The following is a 19,412-nucleotide window of genomic DNA, read 5'->3' as shown; positions in this document are numbered from 1 at the left end:
GTAGAAGTTCTGTATGGTCACGCTTTAGTTGATCCTTCCTTTCCTAAGAACGGTCGATTGGATATGCTCTATAGATCTCAAGGATGCATACTATCATATCATAATGGCCAGACCATCCAGAGATCATTTGCATTTCCGGCTGGGAGCCAGTCACTACCAATTCCGAGCAGTGCCCTTTGGCCTCACAAGAGCCCCCAGAGTGTGTACTAAATGCATGGCAGTGGTTATGGCTCACCTGAGGTGTCTAGGATTCAGAGTGTTTCCATATCTGGACAACTGGCTCCTTACCGCCACCTCCAGGCATCAACTAATTCTGTCCAGGGATCACACTCTGTCTGTGCTCTCAGTTAGGAATAACTATAAATTTCAACAAGTCTGTGTTGTCACCATCGCAGCGTATCTCCTTTATTGGAGCAGACTTGGACACCACCACCGCCATGGTCAAATTACCGCTGGACATAATAGCCACTCTTTGAAACCAGGTATTGCTCTTCACCCAGTGGTCTTAAAGACTTCCGATGTCATTCTTGATAATGATTACAGATTTTTGCAAGAAGGATGATCTTTGGTGGTTGACCAGCCACCAGGTAACAGTAGGTCACCCATTTATTTCTCACTTGCCGTCAGCCACGGTGACCACGGAAGCTTCTCTGATAGGGTGGGGGTAGGCTATTTCAGGGAAGAACAGCCCAAGGCACCTGATCAGAAACAGAGTCACAGTTGCACATCAATGTCCTGGAGTTGAGAGCGGTGCTTTTGGCGTTGCGGCCCTTCACGACTCTCTTCCTCTGGGGACGATTGCGATCCAGATAGACAACATGTCTGTGGTCTGGTATATCAACAAGCAAGGGGGAAACCAAGTCTTAGCCCTTATGTCGAGAGGCCTTGAGAATTTGGCAGTGAGCGGTATCCACTGGGCGCTTTCTGACAGCAACACACATCCCGGGGAAATCCAACGTGATCATGAACAAATTGAGCAGAGCCATTCTGTTACCGCCCAAGTGGTCCCTCAAAGACGAGGTTGCCGAGATGATTTTCCCCAGATGGGGCCAGCCTTGGTGTGACCTGTTTGCATCCCTAATGAATGCCAAATGCAGAAGCTAACTTTGCCCTGAATCCCCCACCAGGAGACAGCCCAAGGGACTCGCTCGTACACAATTGGCCCCCGGGACTCCTATATGCCTTTCCACCAACTCCCCTGATTCCGAAATTCTTACAGGAAAGCCAAAGCCCTGGGAAGGACTGTTCATAGGTAGGTACTAGACCATCTGCCCAAAGGCATTTGTAAGCCTAGCCAGAATGTGTTTGCTTTCACCGCCCACTTAGATTAGTTCCCTGTGTCTCTGTTCAGCAGAGCCACTGAAGTGATCCCTGTCTCTTTCCCATCCACTCGTCAAGGTTTCTCTTGAAGACTTAGCGGGGAGCTCTGCCTAATGTAGATTGGAATCTTGTTCCAAAGTATGGGAAGTCTGTGGGACAGGAATCTGTCCCTCCAGCAAGTCCTATTTATTGTTGTGGTGAGGTTTAGATCCTTAGAGCATGTGGCTCGAGGGGATATGGTTTTCTTTAGGTGGAGCATGTCCATCAATTCTGGGTTGGACATGGCCTTGTATGTCAGGCAGAGATCACCTTTGAGTATGCGGTATGCAACCGAGTACAGCTGGAGTTTCTTCAGTCGAGCTGCATAGGGCATCTGTTTGGGGCCAGTGATCCTTTTGGTGAGGTACTTCTGTGGTCTTTCCTGCTGTTGCAGGTGTCTTGTAAGGTACATCCCAAATGGGGCGTTGTACTCTGATGGGTCTGATGAGTAGAGGAACACATTGACCTCTTTTGATCTGGATCCGACTCTTTTGTGATTAGGTGGGCCACATAGAAGGATTTTCTAACCACTCAGACTGACAGCTTAGCTACTCCGATTCCCAACCTAGCCAGGTCACACGACTTTTCCTCTGAGGTACAGCATATTCTTGTATCTTCACATAAAGCTTCCACTAGAAAGTTGTGTGCCAGCAAATGGAAGCGATTTGCCTTTTATGCCTCCCAGAATAATATTGATCCTTACATTGCCCCAATTGCTAGTGTTTTGGAATTTCTGTCTAAGCTTTTTCATGAAGGTGTTGCAGCTGCCACTATAAGAGTTCAATTGGCTGCAATTTCGAATTTCCACCTCGGATCTGAAGGCTCTAACCTAATGTCTCGCAGACTATGTATGGCTTTCTTAAAGGGTACCATTCATCTTAGACTGCCTGTTAGACAACCTTTTACTCCCTGGAATCTAAATTATGTGCTGTCACAGATTATTCTCCCTCCCTTTGAGCCTGCATCATACTGCCATTTAAAATTTCTCTCTTGGAAAACAATTTTCTTGGTAGCCATTACCTCAGCACATAGAGTGTCCGAGCTTCAGGCCCTAATCTATAAAACCCCCATACTTGGTGTTTCATCCCGACAGAGTGTCACTGAGAACTAATCCTTCCTTTCTTCCAAAGGTGTGTTCCGAGACTAACTTAAATCAGACTATTGAACTCCCAACTTTCTTTAGTAACCATTCTAACAAGTTGGAATATATGTTGCATAAGCTTGATGTTCACAAGCAGTTAAGGTACTATTTGGACAGAACAAAGGAATTCAGAAAATCTGAACAACTCTTTGTTTCTTATGCTGACACTAAGACAGGGCTACCAGTATCCAAAGTTACTCTTTCTAAATGGTTAACTGACTGCATAAAATTTGCATATTCTTCAGTGAATCTTCCATTAGAACATGGCGTGAAAGGGCATTCCACTAGGGCTGTTTCTACTACTTCATCTTTTGCGGCTCGATTGCCTTTGGACACTATGTGTAGCTGCCGCGTGGTCTAAGCCGCATACCTTTGTCACTCATTGCAAAGTGGACAGGGCCTCCAGGGACAGAGGTTCCTTTGGTTCCACTGTCTTTAGGAATATACTCCCGTGAGCCACCCAGGGTTACCGTGCTTGGGACGCTACCTATGTGTAAGAATGAACGGAGAGATCAAACAACTTCACATAAAGAAGTTATGTGCTTACCATAACGTTCCATGTGAGCTGTTCATCTCGCCTTCATTCTTACATTCTCACCCGCCTTCCCCCTCCAGGTTCTCGAAGAACGAGTAGACTTGTGGTCTGGTGGGTCTTCTTATATGACTTTTTACTCCAGATGGAGTACCTGTTGTGTGTTGTATATGTTACAGGCTGGGATCAGCAAACTAAATCTGAGGTGAGACAGAGAGCATCATGGGATAGGGACTTTGCCTCGAGCTACTCTAAGATCTTGAGCTTGTGAAAGCGGCCGACTTGGAGCTGATGGATCGGCTCCGAACCCATGTGTAAGAATGAAGGCGAGATGAGCAACTTACATAGGATGTTATGGTAAGTACATAACTTCTTTTTTCCTTCCACACATCAAACCTTTCTTCCACTTCTCAATTTCCTTCCTGTCTTAATGCCCAATTTACATTTCATTTTTTTTCTAACCACCTCACTTTATCCATCCCCTTCAAATACTCTGCACCACTGTGTTATAACCAGGTTCTATTTCCATATATATTTCAGTATTCTTACCCCACTATCCTTGACTCATGAGCTATACAGTGCTTCTCTCCCTGTTTTAGCTTTAACTATTACCTACCTACCGACTAATGTTTTACACTCCTTACCTCAGTTTTATTTACTTCTAGCATCTGTATTGTAAGCTTCCTTTACCCATGTCTTACAAGTCTTGTCTCATGTCTGGTTGTCTTGTGTATTGCTCATGAACTGTTTGCATACTAAATGTTTTTTCCCAGTCAACAAAGATGTATTAATAAATGTTTTTACTTGAGGAGTATAGTGGATATTAGTGTAGCTGTGGAATGTTTGAGGAGCTTAATTTCAGAGTTGTTAAACTTTTATTTTGCAGATAATAATAATTATTTCCCATAATATCTTTAGACACTTGAACTTGCACGGAACCCGGCAATGATGCAGGAAATGATGAGAAATCAAGATCGAGCTCTTAGCAACCTTGAGAGCATTCCAGGGGGTTATAATGCTTTAAGAAGAATGTTCATTGACATTCAAGAACCAATGTTAAATGCTGCTCAAGAGCAAGTGAGTGAAACCTTTTCTAGTTAATGAACATACATAAATTATTTCCCACTCTGATTTTGTAATGTGTTTTCTGAATGACTCCTTTTAATGAAGTGTGTTGTTCATATTTGCATTCTGGCGATCTCTTAATTTTGTAATGTTCTTATTTAAGTAGAGAAAAGCAAATTTCCTTGTATGAGTGCATTTAAGTAAAGCAAATTTGACAGTAGTACAAATAGCACATTTAAATTGTCAGTACTACTCTGTCTGCTGGCATTATCCTTAAACTTAATGGTAACAGCATCTCACAGTCATATTGAGTCCAATACCACAGTAATAATCCTATTCTTTTGCTTTAGGAAATACATACAGTCATCATTCCTTCTTTCACACTGCCTAGTTGTGAAAAAACCTTTCCACAAATAGCCCCAGGTGTTTGAAACAACCTCCTGGGTAAACCTAGAGGTATAAACACTCTTTATAGAGAATATAAAATAAATAAAGCAACCAGTGGAAGCAAACAAATGTGACTGTTTTAGCAAGGCAGGTTGATTAACTTCATCTGGCTTTACTACTTTTAAAACATTTATTATTTGTGTCTGTTGTTCACATTTCTGATTTCCTACTGTGTACAATGTGAATATGTAAATCATGTACTCATTGTAGAGTATTTAGAGTCTAAGCATTTTTAAATAATTTTGCTTACTGCATAGCGTCATTCCGCTTACCAACCCCTGAATGATGTCTAGGGCTTCTATGAATGTAAATGAAGGGATTGAGGTTAGCATTCATGTAAATGTTTGGCTGTGATGGTCTTATTCTCACTTTTGGTGTGTTATATAAATCTGTCTGATATTCCTGTAGCATCCGTGTATCCTGTGCCGAGAACTAACAGTTTTCTGTCAACTTAAATGTATTTTATACTGTGAAATGTTATATATTGCCCTGTGTCTTGGAAAGTGCCTGAAAAGGGTCTTCAGACCTTTGCACCAGCTTGGTTGACAAATGAAAAGTAAATTAAAATGTGCAGTTATTTTGACTTACCAGTACAGAACAGCATAGACAACAATTCCTGTTCATACTTAAGAGTTCAGTATTAAAAAATCAGTATTGATTTCATGATTGTGTGACATCTTACATCAAAAGTGAACTAAAGATTAAAGGTCACATTGAGTAATGAGATGTACTCATGGAGAGCTTAATTGGGGGTTATCAGCTGGTAGTTTTGAGTAGTAACTATCAGCAATGCAGATATTGTAAAAAAAAAAAAAAAAAAAAAAAAAAGTGAATATATTAAATCATGAGGACACTAACAACAAAAGTAACTGAATGGAACCTTTTCTTTTTTATTAAATGGCTTGACAACTTTAATTACAATTCTCCAGTGATTACAGACAACAGTTTTTGGTTCGAGACTACTTACCGTTGAACAACAGACAAAAGTTTTGGTCCAGAAAGTCTTAAAATATAAATCTGTCCAGATGGACAACTGTTTTCTTTGGTTAAGTGCTTGACAACCTGTACCCAAGAGTTTATGGCTATGGAAGTTCTCCCATGGGGTAGGGGATGACACACCATTTTGCATGGAACTAACGGAACTTTTTGACAAAACTGGAACTTACCAGACTTTTGATGAGGAAGAATGAAGGGTAAATGGAGGTATTTAAGACCAGATATTTCTTCTTCCATGGTCACTTCCATCCAGGTGATTTGCTTTTTTCCCAATCACCATGCTCAGTATGACAGCGTGTTTACGAGGTTCAAAATGAAGATGGTTTCTATTGCAAACATCAAGGATAAAAAAATTGAACAGGGACAACGCTGACTATGCCATAAACGGAGTGTATACTAAGATTCAGAGTTTTAAGCATCCAACGGCCAGCCGAAGAACCAGTGGCGACTATCCATGACTATGTTTGTGAAAAAGAGTCTACCATTGAAGCCCCTTTGGACAACCGGAGTTGAGGTGCTCCGAAAGTGTAGCAAGCACAAGATGAACTCAATGAATATGACCCCACGGCAAAGGGGGAAAAGGAATTGGAATCGAGAAAGGAGCAGACAATCTTGGCTTCATCAACCGGTATGGGAAATAACATAAGGAGACACTTTCAAATGGATGTTTACTATGAAGGTACTGTTTCTCTTGTGTCTTATTTTAATTGCAACATTTCCAATTTTACTGAATTAAATATTTGCCCAGAGTATTATAGCCTGTTTATTAAAGGCTTTACCTTTATGCCAACAGACAGGGCCAATATTGCTTACATGTTGATTGATTTTAAGATTTTTAGCAGGAACTTAAATCTTAAAGTTTATTGTGTGATCATGACTCTGACACAAATTTGAAAAGAAGGTATGTTTAAATGGAAGAACATGTTTAAACCCCCGGTTGACCCTGTTATGAATGTTTTTGAAAGGACTTGTGAGAGGAAAATCTGGGGATTGTTAAATAACTGAAAAAGGAACAGCTTCTACAACTTTTCTCCATGAGAAAAAGTAATTTTAGATGAATTTGCATCTAATAAGAGCATTAGATGCATGAAACCTGACAAAGGCGGAGGCATGGTTTTGATGGACACATTTCATTATGTAACTAGGATGTTTTACATATTGAATGACACCAGTACTTATCAAACTGTGTCCCTGAATAAAATTACAACTGCATACACTGTCATTAATTTATATTTGGAGGAATTATTATTATATGAAATTATTTATGTTGGGCTCTTACAATTTTTAGAGGTTGAGAATCCTGTTGTTACTAAGATTTTTGGTGTACAAAAAATAAATTCCAATTTACAGGATCCCTCTTTGTGCCCCATTGTTTCTGCAGGAGGCTCTATCACACAACCCCTTGCAAAATATATTGTTGGAAAGCTTAGAAACGCCCTCACTAGGTACCAGTATATCTTGAGGGATTTATGGGGTTTTGTTGATAAATTTAAGAAATGTGATAGTTACAGATGATGGGATAGTTATGGATAAATGTTTTCTGATCACTCTGCATGTCAGAAATTTGTTTTCTGTTATCCCACATGAGTGTGGGTTAAAGTGGCTTTGTGAAATATTAGTGCAATATAATGAGCTTTCTGCCACCGATGTAAAAGTTATTAATGAATTTGTAGAGTTTATTCTAAAGAATAATTTTATTTTTTCAAAGGTGATTACTACAGGCAGTTACAAGGAATTGCCATGGGGGCCACATGTGGCCCCATCTTTGCCAGTGTAGTACTGAAATAGTGGGAGGGACACTATAGTGTTTAAAAAGAACAAATTCAAATTTTGTTGCCAGTATTACAGATACCTAGATGGTATTTTTAGTGTTATGAACAGGGGATATTTCAGAATTTAATAAATTGGTTTGTGAATTTGAAACTACCACTACATTTTTAAGGTTTACTACCCATGTTGACATCCAAGAGACCCATTTTTTGGATGTAAAGGTCTACTAGGGAGAACAGTACGACCTTGAGATGGCCATATACAGAAAGCTGACATTTAGTAATTCTTTATTTATACTTTAACAGCTGTCATCCAGTGCATCAAAAAAGGGGTTTAACTATATCCGTGAGGATTTTGACTTTCTTCTAAAGATGATTATTGTCTGGAAGAGTTAGGTAAATTGAAGGTGATGCTTACAGAGAAGGGGGTACAATGAGACCCTTATTGATGAAAACATTGAACAAGTACTGGAGTTGAGAAGTAGTAGATTTGGCCCTATTATTACAGCTGGACTAAACTGTATAAAGAGCAATGGAATGATGTCCAATGAGGATGACAAATTGGGAAAACTGAAAAAGACAGATAATAGTATGGTGATCCACTATACACTGGACACTTCAGTTATCAAGAAAATTGTACATAATAACTGGTATATGTTACAAGAGTATAGGAACCTCGAGTTCATTGCCCCCCCCCCCCGTTTCATCCTTAAGAACAGGAAAATATAAAAAATATTTTAGCAGGACCCCAACAAGAGCTTCAGTATTCAACTTAACAAAACCTCAAAATGTGGATGTAAACAATGTTCTTTTATAGATACTGAGGAAAGAGGGAGAATCTTGGGCACTATCACAAAATGGAGAAGACCGGGTAGGTACATCTGTAAAACTACAAGGATAGTGTATTTAGCCAGGTGCCGTTCCTGTATACTTTTTTAAATGGGGAAAACAGAAAATGGTTTAAACAGAGAGTTTATAAACATAATTACAGCATATTAAAGAAGGACACAAAAGTGATCTTGCTAGACATTCCTTAAAATGTACTAAGCTCAAAATGTTTAAATGTTTAGTTTTAGAAAAAATATCAACTGTGTTGTGTATGGGGGTGATTGTAAAAATAACCTTTTGCTTCTGGAAATGATTTGGCAGGTAAGAACAGATACTTCCAAACCCCTGGGACTCGATGTGCTTCAAGAATGCAACTGCAGTCCTTACATATGGGTTGTCCTGCCTCAGGCAGCCCTCGGTCGGCCCGATTCCAAAGTCTGGGTCCAGCGTCGGCTGATGTCGCCTCCTCCCCAACGTCAGAGCGGCTGGGGTATAAAAGCATCAGCCGACGCCATCTTCCTCAGTCTTTCTTGCCGCGCGGTGCCCGAAGCAGAAGCAAGTTCGCAAGTGCCGGTCGGTCAGCTCCTGTGTTTTACGTATCCGAAGTCATCAAAAAGCTAAGTACCCCGTTGGGGAACCTTTTCTTGCCTCAGCCGATGTCAGAAAAAACTGATAAAGTTAATAATTGTTTGTCTTGTGGTAAACAAATACCTCATAAGGACTTCCATTCTTACTGCCTCCCCTGCCTTGGCCCAGACCACGACGTCTCTGCCTGTGCTTGCTTCAATAAGTGCACACTCAGGCGCCGGGCAGAGTTTGCTGAAGACTTTTTTGGCGATAAATACTCCTATACCATGCCGTCGGAACAACCGACACCTCATAGTTCTAAAAAACGGAAAGACCGGGACCGACATTCTCGGCCCGTGACTTCCACCGACACCACGCCAAAAACTATCGCGAGTGCATCGGTCTCTTCTGAGGCGGTTGTTCCACCGCTCAGGACCGACGACACCACTTTACCGATCACTCCGGCCCCGGAGACTGCGCCGGTGCCGATTGTTGATTTTCCTCCAGAAACTGAAGCCCAAGATTTGCCTGAGACCATACCGGTGGACAAGGTTACTCCAGCAAGTGGGGCAGCTAGGCCCCCTATGTCTATGTCTATCAAGGCCTACACACATGCTAAGGCTGCCAGCCAGGCTAAGTCTCACCCTCCTAAAGCTATGCCTCAGCCCACTACTGATAAGCAAATCATGACTTCAGCTGCAGATTTAATTTCCTTAATCAGAGGCTCCCAGGCCCATCCTGACAGAGGTTCTCAGCCACCTTCTGACAAAAGGCCCAGGGTTGAGCATACAGAGACACCCTTTCTTCAGATGAAGCCTCTGGTGACTCTGATCACTCAGATACCCAGGAAGAGTCCCTCCAGGCCTACGAGGATTCTGATGCGGAGGAATCTATTCCTTCTGCCTCTCCTCCTGAGGATATTTCTTTTGGGGAAATTCTCCACTCCATGAGAGAGCATTTTCAGTGGCAGGGTCAGGAATTCTCCGACTCCAGGAAACGGCTTCGTTCCTTCCTTAAGCTTCCCCAACACAGGCCTTTAGCTATCCCTCCAGTGTTAGATGTACTAGATGATGTGTACTCTGATTCGAGTGCTTCTCCCTGATTCTCTCCCCCCTGCTCCTGTCAAGCCGGACCGATACTACAGGGTTCCTGAAACTCACAAGCATTTCTTCAAGGCCCATTCTGTTGATCTAGAAACTATTTCCCAGGGGCCCAAAGGGGTGGCCACATCCACGGCCAAAAATCCTTTGCCCTCAGACAGGGAAGCTAGGTCCCTGGAGAGGTGGGGCAAAAAGGTTTATACCTCACCCACACTTGCCATGAGGGCCCTTAATTGCCTGTTTCATATGTTTCAGTATCAGGATTTCTTGATGGATGATTTGCAGAAAAAGTTAGCCTCTCCTGAGCCTTTAGATAGAAAGGCCTTGCAGAATTTGGTCCATAACACTCAGCAGGTTAGCAATCATTTTCTTCAGTGTGGTTATGATGCATTGGAAGCTTCATGTAGGGCAGCTATGACAGGGGCCGTCATACGTAGACATGCATGGTTGAAAGAACAGGCATTGCCAGATCATGTTAAAGTAAAGCTTCTAGATGCACCTCTAGAAAAACACAAGTTATTTGGTGCTAATGCTCAGGATGTGTTGAAATCAATTGAGGAAAAGGCTAAATCAGTGCAAACAGTCAAGGATTTCCTCCAGGTTCAGCCACCAAGGTTCAGCAGGAATTGGCCTTCTAAGAATTGGTCCTTTCCAGACACTGACAAGTTTCAAAGGGGAAAAAACAGGCGTGCCCGGGGAAGAGGGCAATACAGAGACTCCTACAGGGGACGCCAGTGGCAACCGACTAATCAGAAGGGTGGGGCAGGGACTTCCCCTGCTCCACAGGGACAATCACAATGACTTGACTTTGACACCGCCGACCAAGGCTCAGAGAAGCACCTTTAGGCGGAAAATTATCCTTATTTTCAAAAAATTGGCACATTTTAACAAAGGACAAATGGATTCTGGACATAATAGACCAAGGCTACAGGTTCCACTTCCATACTTTACCAACAAGACAAGGCATGCCAAACCTGCCACTAAATCAAAGGGCAGAGGCATTCGAACAAGTTTCAAAGCTGATACAAATCAAAGCAATAGAAAAGGTTCCTCCTCAGGAACAAGGCCAGGGATTTTACTCAAGACTGTTCCTTGTTCCAAGAAAAGAAAAGCAATGGAGGCCTATACTGGACTTGTCCGCTCTAAACTCTTTTCTCTTTTCTCATAAAATAAAAATAAATAAATAAATAAATAAATAAATCATTGTACCAAAATTCAAAATGCTGACTCTACAGCAACTCCTTCCCATGCTGGGCAAGGGGTCTTGGCTGGGTTACTCTGGACCTCGAGGCATACCTGCATGTCCCAATCAGACACAGTTGCAGAAGATACCTCAGATTTCTTGCAGGGTCAGAGCATTATCAATTCTCAGCATTGCCCTTTGGCTTATCTACTGCGCCCAGAGTATTCACGAAATGCCTGGCATCAGTAATTGCACACTGCAGACTCCAGGGAATACAAATATACCCTTACCTGGACGGCTGCCTTATACAAGCGGACAGCAAGCAAGCCTTGACAAAAAACTGGAGTTATGTCATTCACTTACTACAGGCTTTGGGATACACAGTCAACTTACAAAAATCAAGACTACTGCCATCCCAACAAATGATTTTTCTAGGAGCCAAACTAGACACAATCACAAATGGCTTACCTCACAGAAGAGAAGCAAGAACAATTACCATATTACTTCAAAAGCCTAGCAAAGCTCACCCAGATGACTGCAAGGAAAATCCTGCAGGCCCTGGGTTTCATGGCATCTTGCATTCTACTGATTCCACTGGCAAGACTACACATGAGAAAACTATAATGGTACCTAAAAAGTTTATGTTCTCAACACAGCCACAACTTAGAGGCAATTATCCCACTCATCCCATGTCTACAAAGGGAATTTTTGTGGTGGGCCCAAGCAAGCCAGTTAAACAAAGGTATGCCTTTCAACAAACCTCAAACAAGCCAAACCATTACAACAGATGCCTCAGACCATGGATGGGGGGCGCACATGGAGGGCAGATGCATTCAAGGGCAATGGACCCCCCAGGAGGTACACCTTCACATCAATCAAAAAGAGATGTTAGCAGTGATTCATGCAATCGAGGCCTTTGGAAAATATCTTCATCAAGGTCATCTGCTAATAAAGACAGACAATACCACTGTTATGTGGTACATAAACAAGCAGGGAGGTACTCATTCTTACCCCCTTTGCAGACTAACGATGACTCTTTGGGAAAAGTCCCTGAAACTGAACATACAGCTGCAATCCCAGTTTGTTCCGGGCAGGGACAATGTTCTGGCGGACAGTCTAAGCAGAAACATCCTGGACCCGCACGAATGGATGTTGCATCCAGACATTTTTGCACAAATAACTCCTGCATGGGGGAGGCCGGACATAGATCTCTTTGCCTCCCACCTCAATCATCATCTGAAAAAGTTCTGCTCGAGGACACACCATCCACAAGCCTGGAGAATAGATGCTCTCTCATTCAGCTGGAACTCTCTAACAATCTATGCATTCCCACCTCTACCATTAATGACCAAGGTGTTACTGAAGATCAAAGCAGAGCAACCAAAAGGCATCTTAATAGATCCAGATTGGCCAAGGCAGCACTGGTATCCATTACTAAGGAGCATAACTTGTACCAAGCCGTGGCCCCTGCCTCAATGGCCTTGACTCAGCACAATTACAGGTCGGTTCATCCCAACCTGCAAATTCTACAGCTGACAGCTTGGAGGGTTCCATGATTTCTCCCCACATCTCTCTCTCCAAGGAAGTTCAACAGATATTATTGGAAGCACGCAGACCTTCCACCAGAAAGACTTATTCAGCCAAATGGAAGAGATTCAACATCTGGAATACCAACAGGGGACAGGATGCATCAGTAATGAGCATCCCACAGATACTGGAATACTTGGCAGAAATGCTGCATAATGGACTTTCCTATTCTTCCATAAAAATACACGCTTCAGCAATTTCAGCAAAATACAACACTGATCCACCTGTGTTTTCACATCTTTTGCTAAGACAATTTCTAAGAGGGATAAAGAATATCAAACTTCCCAGAAAACCACCAGTGCCTGCATGGGACCTCAACTTCGTGTTGGAAAAATTAACTCTTCCTCCTTTTGAACCAGCAGCATCTTCAGAATTGCAATTTCTTTCCTGGAAAACAGTTTTCCTGTTGGCAATTACCTCAGCAAGAAGAGTTTCGGAGATACAGGCCCTCATGGCAGTACCTCCATTCTTCATTTTTCATCAGGACAGGGTTTCTTTAAGAACCAATCCTTCTTTTATGCCAAAAGTGATATCCAGGGTGTCTCTAAATCAAGCAATTCACCTGCCTACTTTCTTCCCCAATCCTCAAAATAAAGGGGAAAAGCTGCTGCACACTTTGGACATACACAGACAACTGCGCTACTACTTGGACAGAACAAAGGCCAACAGAAAGTCTGCTCAACTATTTGTAGCATACGCTCCTGGAGTGCAAGGAAAGGCAATTTCCAAACAAACAATTTCAAAATGGATTGGACATTGCATCAGATTCTGTTATTCTTTCCATGGAAAGGGTGTGCCAGCCAATATCAGGCCACACTCCACCAGAGCTACAGCCACCTCCACAGCCTTCCTAAGAGGGGTGGCTACAAAGGACATTCTAGAAGCTGCTACATGGAGCTCCGTGCATACATTTTCCAAGCACTAAAACCTGCCTTTATATTCCAGATCCCGAGCAGGCTTTGCTTCGACAGTCCTACAGGGCATTTTAGCTACACCATCCTTATCTTAGAGCCTACCACCCCCAGCTTGGCTATGGTATTCAACCCATATGTAAGGACTGCAGTTGCATTCTTGAAGGACATAGTACAGTTTTGTACCTACCATAAATGTAGATGTCCGATAGATATGCAACTGCAGTCAGGTTTTCCCTCCCTCCTACCCCTCTGTGTATTGGGTCCACTTCCCTCCTTTTATACTTAGCTGGGGATATCTGTTATGGTGTATCTGTTTATTGCTATTGCGTATATCTGAAAATTTTTCTCCAGTTCTAAATTTAGCCTTCCATGGAGGGCACCTGGCATCTGGGGCAAGAAACACTGAGGAAGATGGCGTCGGGTGATGCTTTTATACCCCAGCCGCTCTGACGTCGGGGAGGAGGCGACATCAGCCGACGCCGGACCCAGACTTTGGAATCGGGCCGACCGAGGGCTGCCTGAGGCAGGACAACCCATATGTAAGGACTGCAGTTGCATATCTATCGGACATCTACATTTATGGTAGGTACAAAACTGTACTATGGTGTTGTTCCTATTATGAGTGAATTTAAACAAAGAAGGATCAAATTATAGGAAGAATAAGTTGCGATTTATCCCTTATAGTATGAATTTATGAATGAAGTATGTACATAGATTTCAATAGTATTATATATTAGTGTTTAGATGTCAGAGCATTGTGCCTTTAAGAATTTGATTGCATGTTAGGATTGGTGGGGAAAGTACTATATTTAAGTTGTGGTTCTTATTAGTTGCTTGGTTTAGATGAAGTCCTAGACATTAATGGGATGAAAGCTTTACCAGGTTTTTTGTATTTGTTTTTATATTGGATCAGTTTTAACTGTTGCTTATGTTGCTACATTCATTAAACTTGTTTAGCAACTCCTTCTTGGACCTGTTGTTTGACCGCGGTTTGGTTATTTCCATACTTGCTCAGACACTACCGGTCGCACAAAATATTTGACCTGTCAGTGTGTTTTAAAGTTTTATGAACAACATGAAAAACTGTGCTGCTTAATATTCTATGCAAGATGTTCATTGTTAGTTCACTGTTGCAGTAATTTTTGGCTGTATGCTATGTATCTTGGTAAAGATATTGGATGTGCAGCACAAGATTACATACTGTATGAGTGACATGCACTTGAGCTAAAACCCAGACCTTTTTTGACATTGATAAGCTTGGTCAGATGTCCTGTCACTTTGGCTTCTTAAGTATCAGTAGATGGGTTTATTCTGCAGTTTTGGGCAGATAAAGTATCTCATTGAACAACATTTCTTTTTCTGTAGAGAAGTTATTTCAGATGTCCTTCAAGGATGCATCTGCAGTCATCACATATGGGTTGTCCTGCCTCAGGCAGCCCTTTGGTCGGCCGGATTCCAAAGTCTGGGTCCGGCGTCGGCTGATGTCGCCCATTCCTCGACGTCAGAGCGCCTGGGGTATAAAAGCGTTAGCCGACGCCATCTTCCCCAGTCTTTCTTGCCGCGTGGTGCCCGAAGCAGAAGCAGTTCGCAAGTGCCGGTCGGCCAGCTCCTGTAATTCAGCTAACCGAAGACTTCAAAAGCTAAGTACTCCGTTGGGGACTCTTTCTTGCCTCAGCCGATGTCAGATAAAGTTAATAATTGTTTAACTTGTGGGAAACAAATACCTCATAAAGATTTCCACTCTTACTGCCTCCCCTGCTTAGGCCCAGACCACGACGTCTCGGCCTGTTCAGCCTGTGCTTCCTTCAACCGACGCAATCTTAGACGTTGGTCGGAGTTCGCAGAGGAGTTTTTTGGGGCTAGTTTCTCTTATGAAATGCCGTCGGAGACCCCGACTTCACATTTAACTAAGAAACGGAAAGACAAGGACCGACACACGCGGCCCGTGGTTTCGGCTGAAACTGCGGCCAGGCCTACCGCGAGTGTCTCGGTCTCAGCTGATACCGAGTCCTTGGAACTTCCGAACCCTGAAACAGTACAACCGACAGCCTCGGCCCCGGAGGCTCCCGCCGAGTCGGTTTTGGAATTGCCTTCAGAGACTGGTGATTTGGAAGCTTCCGACACCATACCTCTAGACAAAGCTACACCAGCACGTGGTGCAGCCAGGCCTCCTGCATCCATGTCCATTAAGGCCTTCACCAGGGCTAAAGCTGCTAAGCACACTAAAGCCATGACTCCCAGGGTTATTCCTCAGGGTCCCTCTTCTAGTTCCCAGATACTAACCTTGGCAGAGGACCTTATCTCTCTAATCAGGGGCTCTCAGCCCCATCCGGACAGGGGCTCCCAACCTCCTCTAGACAAAAGACCCAGGGTAGATCCCCCTGATTCCCCTCTCCTCAGAGGAGGCCTCGGATGGTTCGGATCACTCCGACTACCAGGAGGAGGCTTTTTCGGCCTACGAGGATTCGGATGCAGAGGAATCTATCCCATCAGCCTCCCCTCCTGAAGAGCTTTCCTTTGGGGAGACCCTTCACTCTGAGAGAGCATTTCAAATGGCAGGGCCAGGAAGATTCTGATTCCAGAAAAAGACTAAGAACTTTTCTTCATTTACCTCAGCATAGACTTTTGGCTATCCATCCTGTTTTAAATGTCATTGATGATGTGTACTCTGACTCTAGTATGACCCCTGACACTCTGCCTCCGGCTCCTGTTAAACCCGATAGGTATTACAGGGTCCCGGGCTCACATAATTTTCTTTACAAGGCCCACTCTGCTGATCCTGAAACTATTTCCCAGGGCCCTAAAGGGGTTGCAGCTGTTACTACTAAGAACCCACTCCCCTCTGCAAAGGAGTCCAGGGCTTTAGAGAGATGGGGTAAAAAAGTGTATACTTCTGCCACTCTTTCCATGAGGGCATTAAATTGTCAATTTCATATGATACAGTACCAAGAGTATTTGTTAGAAGAAATGCATAAGAAACTGTCTTCTACTGAACCCCTTGATCGCAAATCCCTTCAGGATCTGGTGCATAATTCCCAGCAGGTTAGCAACCATTTTTTGCAGTGTGGTTATGATGCATTGGAAGCTTCATGTAGGTCAGCAATGACAGGTGTAGTCATACGTAGGCATGCTTGGCTGAAGGAACAATCTCTGCCAGACCATGTTAAAGCTAAGCTTTTGGATGCTCCACTGGAAAAGCAAAAGTTATTTGGTTCCACTGCTCAAGAGGTCCTAAAGAAATTTGAGGAAAAGGCAAAATCTGTACAAACAGTTAAAGATTTTTTTTCAAGTGTAACCACCAAGATTCAGCAGAAATTGGCCTTCCAAGAATTGGTCCTTTCCGGACACAGAAAGATTTCAGAGAGGAAGGAACAGGCGTGCCAGAGGTAGAGAGCAAGCTAGGGGCTCCTACAAAGGCCGTCAATGGCAACCTCCAAACCAAACAGGTAGTGCAGGACCTGCAACTGCTGCACAAGGACAAACTCAATGACTTTACTTTGACTCCACCAACCAGGGCTCAATTAGAAGCACCTTTGGGCGGAAAAATTTCTTTATTCTCCAAAAATTGGCACAGCATTACAAAAGACAAATGGACACTGCAAATAATAGACAACGGATACAGGTTCCATTTCCACACATTGCCAAAAAGAAAAGGCATGCCCGGTCTACCACCAAATCAAAGGGCAGAGGCTTTGAAACAAATCTCAAGCTTACTACAAATGAAAGCTATAGAAAAAGTTCCTCTTTCAGAACAAGGCCAAGGATTTTACTCCAGACTATTCCTTGTTCCAAGAAAAGAAAATCAATAGAGACCAATTCTTGACTTGTCCGCACTGAACACTTATCTCATTGTGCCAAAATTCAAAATGCTGACTCTACAGCAGCTCCTTCCCATGCTGGGCAAGGGGTCTTGGCTGGTGACTCTAGATTTCAAGGAGGCATACCTGCATGTCCCTATCAGACAAAGTTGCAGAAGACACCTCAGATTTCTTGCAGGGTCAGAGCATTATCAATTCTCAGCATTGCCCTTTGGCTTATCTACTGCGCCCCGAGTATTCACGAAATGCCTGGCATCAGTAATAGCACACTGCAGACTTCAGGGGATTCAAATATACCCATATCTGGATGACTGCCTTATACAAGCAGACAGCCAACAAACTTTGGTAAAGGACTTAAATTATGCCATCAATCTTCTGCAGGCCTTGGGATATACAGTCAACATGCACAAATCAAGACTTGTTCCATCACAAAGAATAACTTTTTTGGGTTTGGATCTGGATACAACCACCCAAATGGCTTATCTCACAGAAGAAAAACAAAGACAACTACCGGATTACTTCAAGAATCTGGCAAGACAAACCCAGCTGACTGCAAGGAAAATCCTGCAGGCCCTGGGTTACATGGCATCCTGTATTCTTTTGATCCCACAAGCAAGGCTACATATGAGGAAGCTACAGTGGTACCTAAGGAGTTTATGGACTCAGCACAGTCACAGTTTAGAAGCTTTAATCCCACTCATTCCATGCCTTCAAAAGGAATTTCTGTGGTGGGCTCAGGCCAGCCAGTCCAACAGGGGGTTGCCCTTCACAAAGCCAAAAACCTCCCAAACTATTACAACAGATGCTTCAGACCTAGGTTGGGGAGCACACATGGAGGGCAGAGGTATTCAAGGACAGTGGTCACAGAAGGAGCTACGCATGCATATAAATCAAAAAGAAATGCTAGCAGTGATACATGCAATCGAGGCCTTCAAACTCTTTCTACATCAAGGCCACCTACTAATAAGGACAGACAACACCACAGTTATGTGGTACATAAACAAGCAAGGAGGTACCCATTCCTACCCTCTTTGCAAACTGGCAATGAATCTATGGGATCTTTCCTTGAAACTCAATATACAGCTGCAAGCTCAGTTTGTGCCAGGGAAAGACAATACACTGGCGGACAGCTTAAGCAGAAATATCATCGATGCGCACAAATGGATGCTGCACCCAGACATTTTCTTACAGATAACACAATCTTGGGGGAGGCCGGACATAGATCTATTTGCATCCCCCCACAATCATCAACTGAAGAAATTCTGCTCAAGGACATACCACCCACAAGTGTGGAAACTGGACGCTCTCTCTTTCAGCTGGAGAAATCTAACAGTGTATGCATTTCTACCAATTCCATTAATGACCGAGGTGTTACTGAAGATCAGGACAGAGCAGCCAAAGGTAATTCTGATAGCTCCAGACTGGCCAAGACAGCACTGGTACCCACTGCTAAGGAGCATGTCACGTACGAAGCCATGGCCTCTTCCTCTATGGCCACTTCTTCTGACACAGCACAGATGCAAAACTCTACATTCCAGCCTGAGAACCTTGCAACTGACAGCCTGGGGAATACCTTGACGACTCCTCAGGATAAGCTATCCCAGAGAGTGAAGGACATTATTATGGAAGCTCGCCGCCCTTCCACAAGAAAGGCATATTCAGCAAAATGGAAAAGATTTCTCATTTGGAACACCACAAAGGGCCTGGATACGACAGTGATGAACATGGCACATATCCTGGAATATTTGGCAGAAATGTTCCACAATGGTCTGTCTTACTCTTCTATTAAAATTCATGCTTCAGCTATTTCAGCAGAGTACAATACTGATCCACCTGTCTTCTCTCATCCTCTTCTAAGACAGTTTCTAAGAGGAATCAAAAACATCAAACCTCCACGGAAACCTCCTGTACTTGCTTGGGACCTTAACTTCGTGTTGGAAAAGCTACCGCTGCCTCCCTTTGAACCAGCAGCATCTGCAGATCTACAGTACCTTTCATGGAAGACTGCCTTCCTTCTGGCCATAACCTCAGCAAGATGAGTTTCGGAGTTGCAGGCCCTGATGGCAGTACAGCCATTTATTATTTTTCATCAGGACAGAGTTTCAC

General features: G+C 43.2%; 1 protein-coding gene across 6 annotated transcripts in view; it reads left to right on the top strand.

Moving 5' to 3' along the window:
• Nucleotides 1-19,412, top strand: part of UBQLN1 (ubiquilin 1) — a 1,666,336-nt gene that overhangs the window by 716,339 nt on the left and 930,585 nt on the right. For all 6 annotated transcript variants that reach the window (XM_044083698.1, XM_044083697.1, XM_044083695.1 and 3 more), the window contains exon 5: nucleotides 3,951-4,109. In XM_044083698.1, coding sequence (XP_043939633.1) covers nucleotides 3,951-4,109 — 159 coding nt within the window. The remainder of the gene's footprint in view (nucleotides 1-3,950; nucleotides 4,110-19,412) is intronic.

The sequence above is a fragment of the Protopterus annectens genome, chromosome 9.part0 (assembly GCF_019279795.1).
Source record: "Protopterus annectens isolate FY-2018-M chromosome 9.part0, PAN1.0, whole genome shotgun sequence".
NCBI classification, from domain to species: domain Eukaryota; kingdom Metazoa; phylum Chordata; order Ceratodontiformes; family Protopteridae; genus Protopterus; species Protopterus annectens.
Note: the sequence above shows the minus strand (reverse complement) of the source record. Positions and strands in the feature narration are given on the sequence as shown.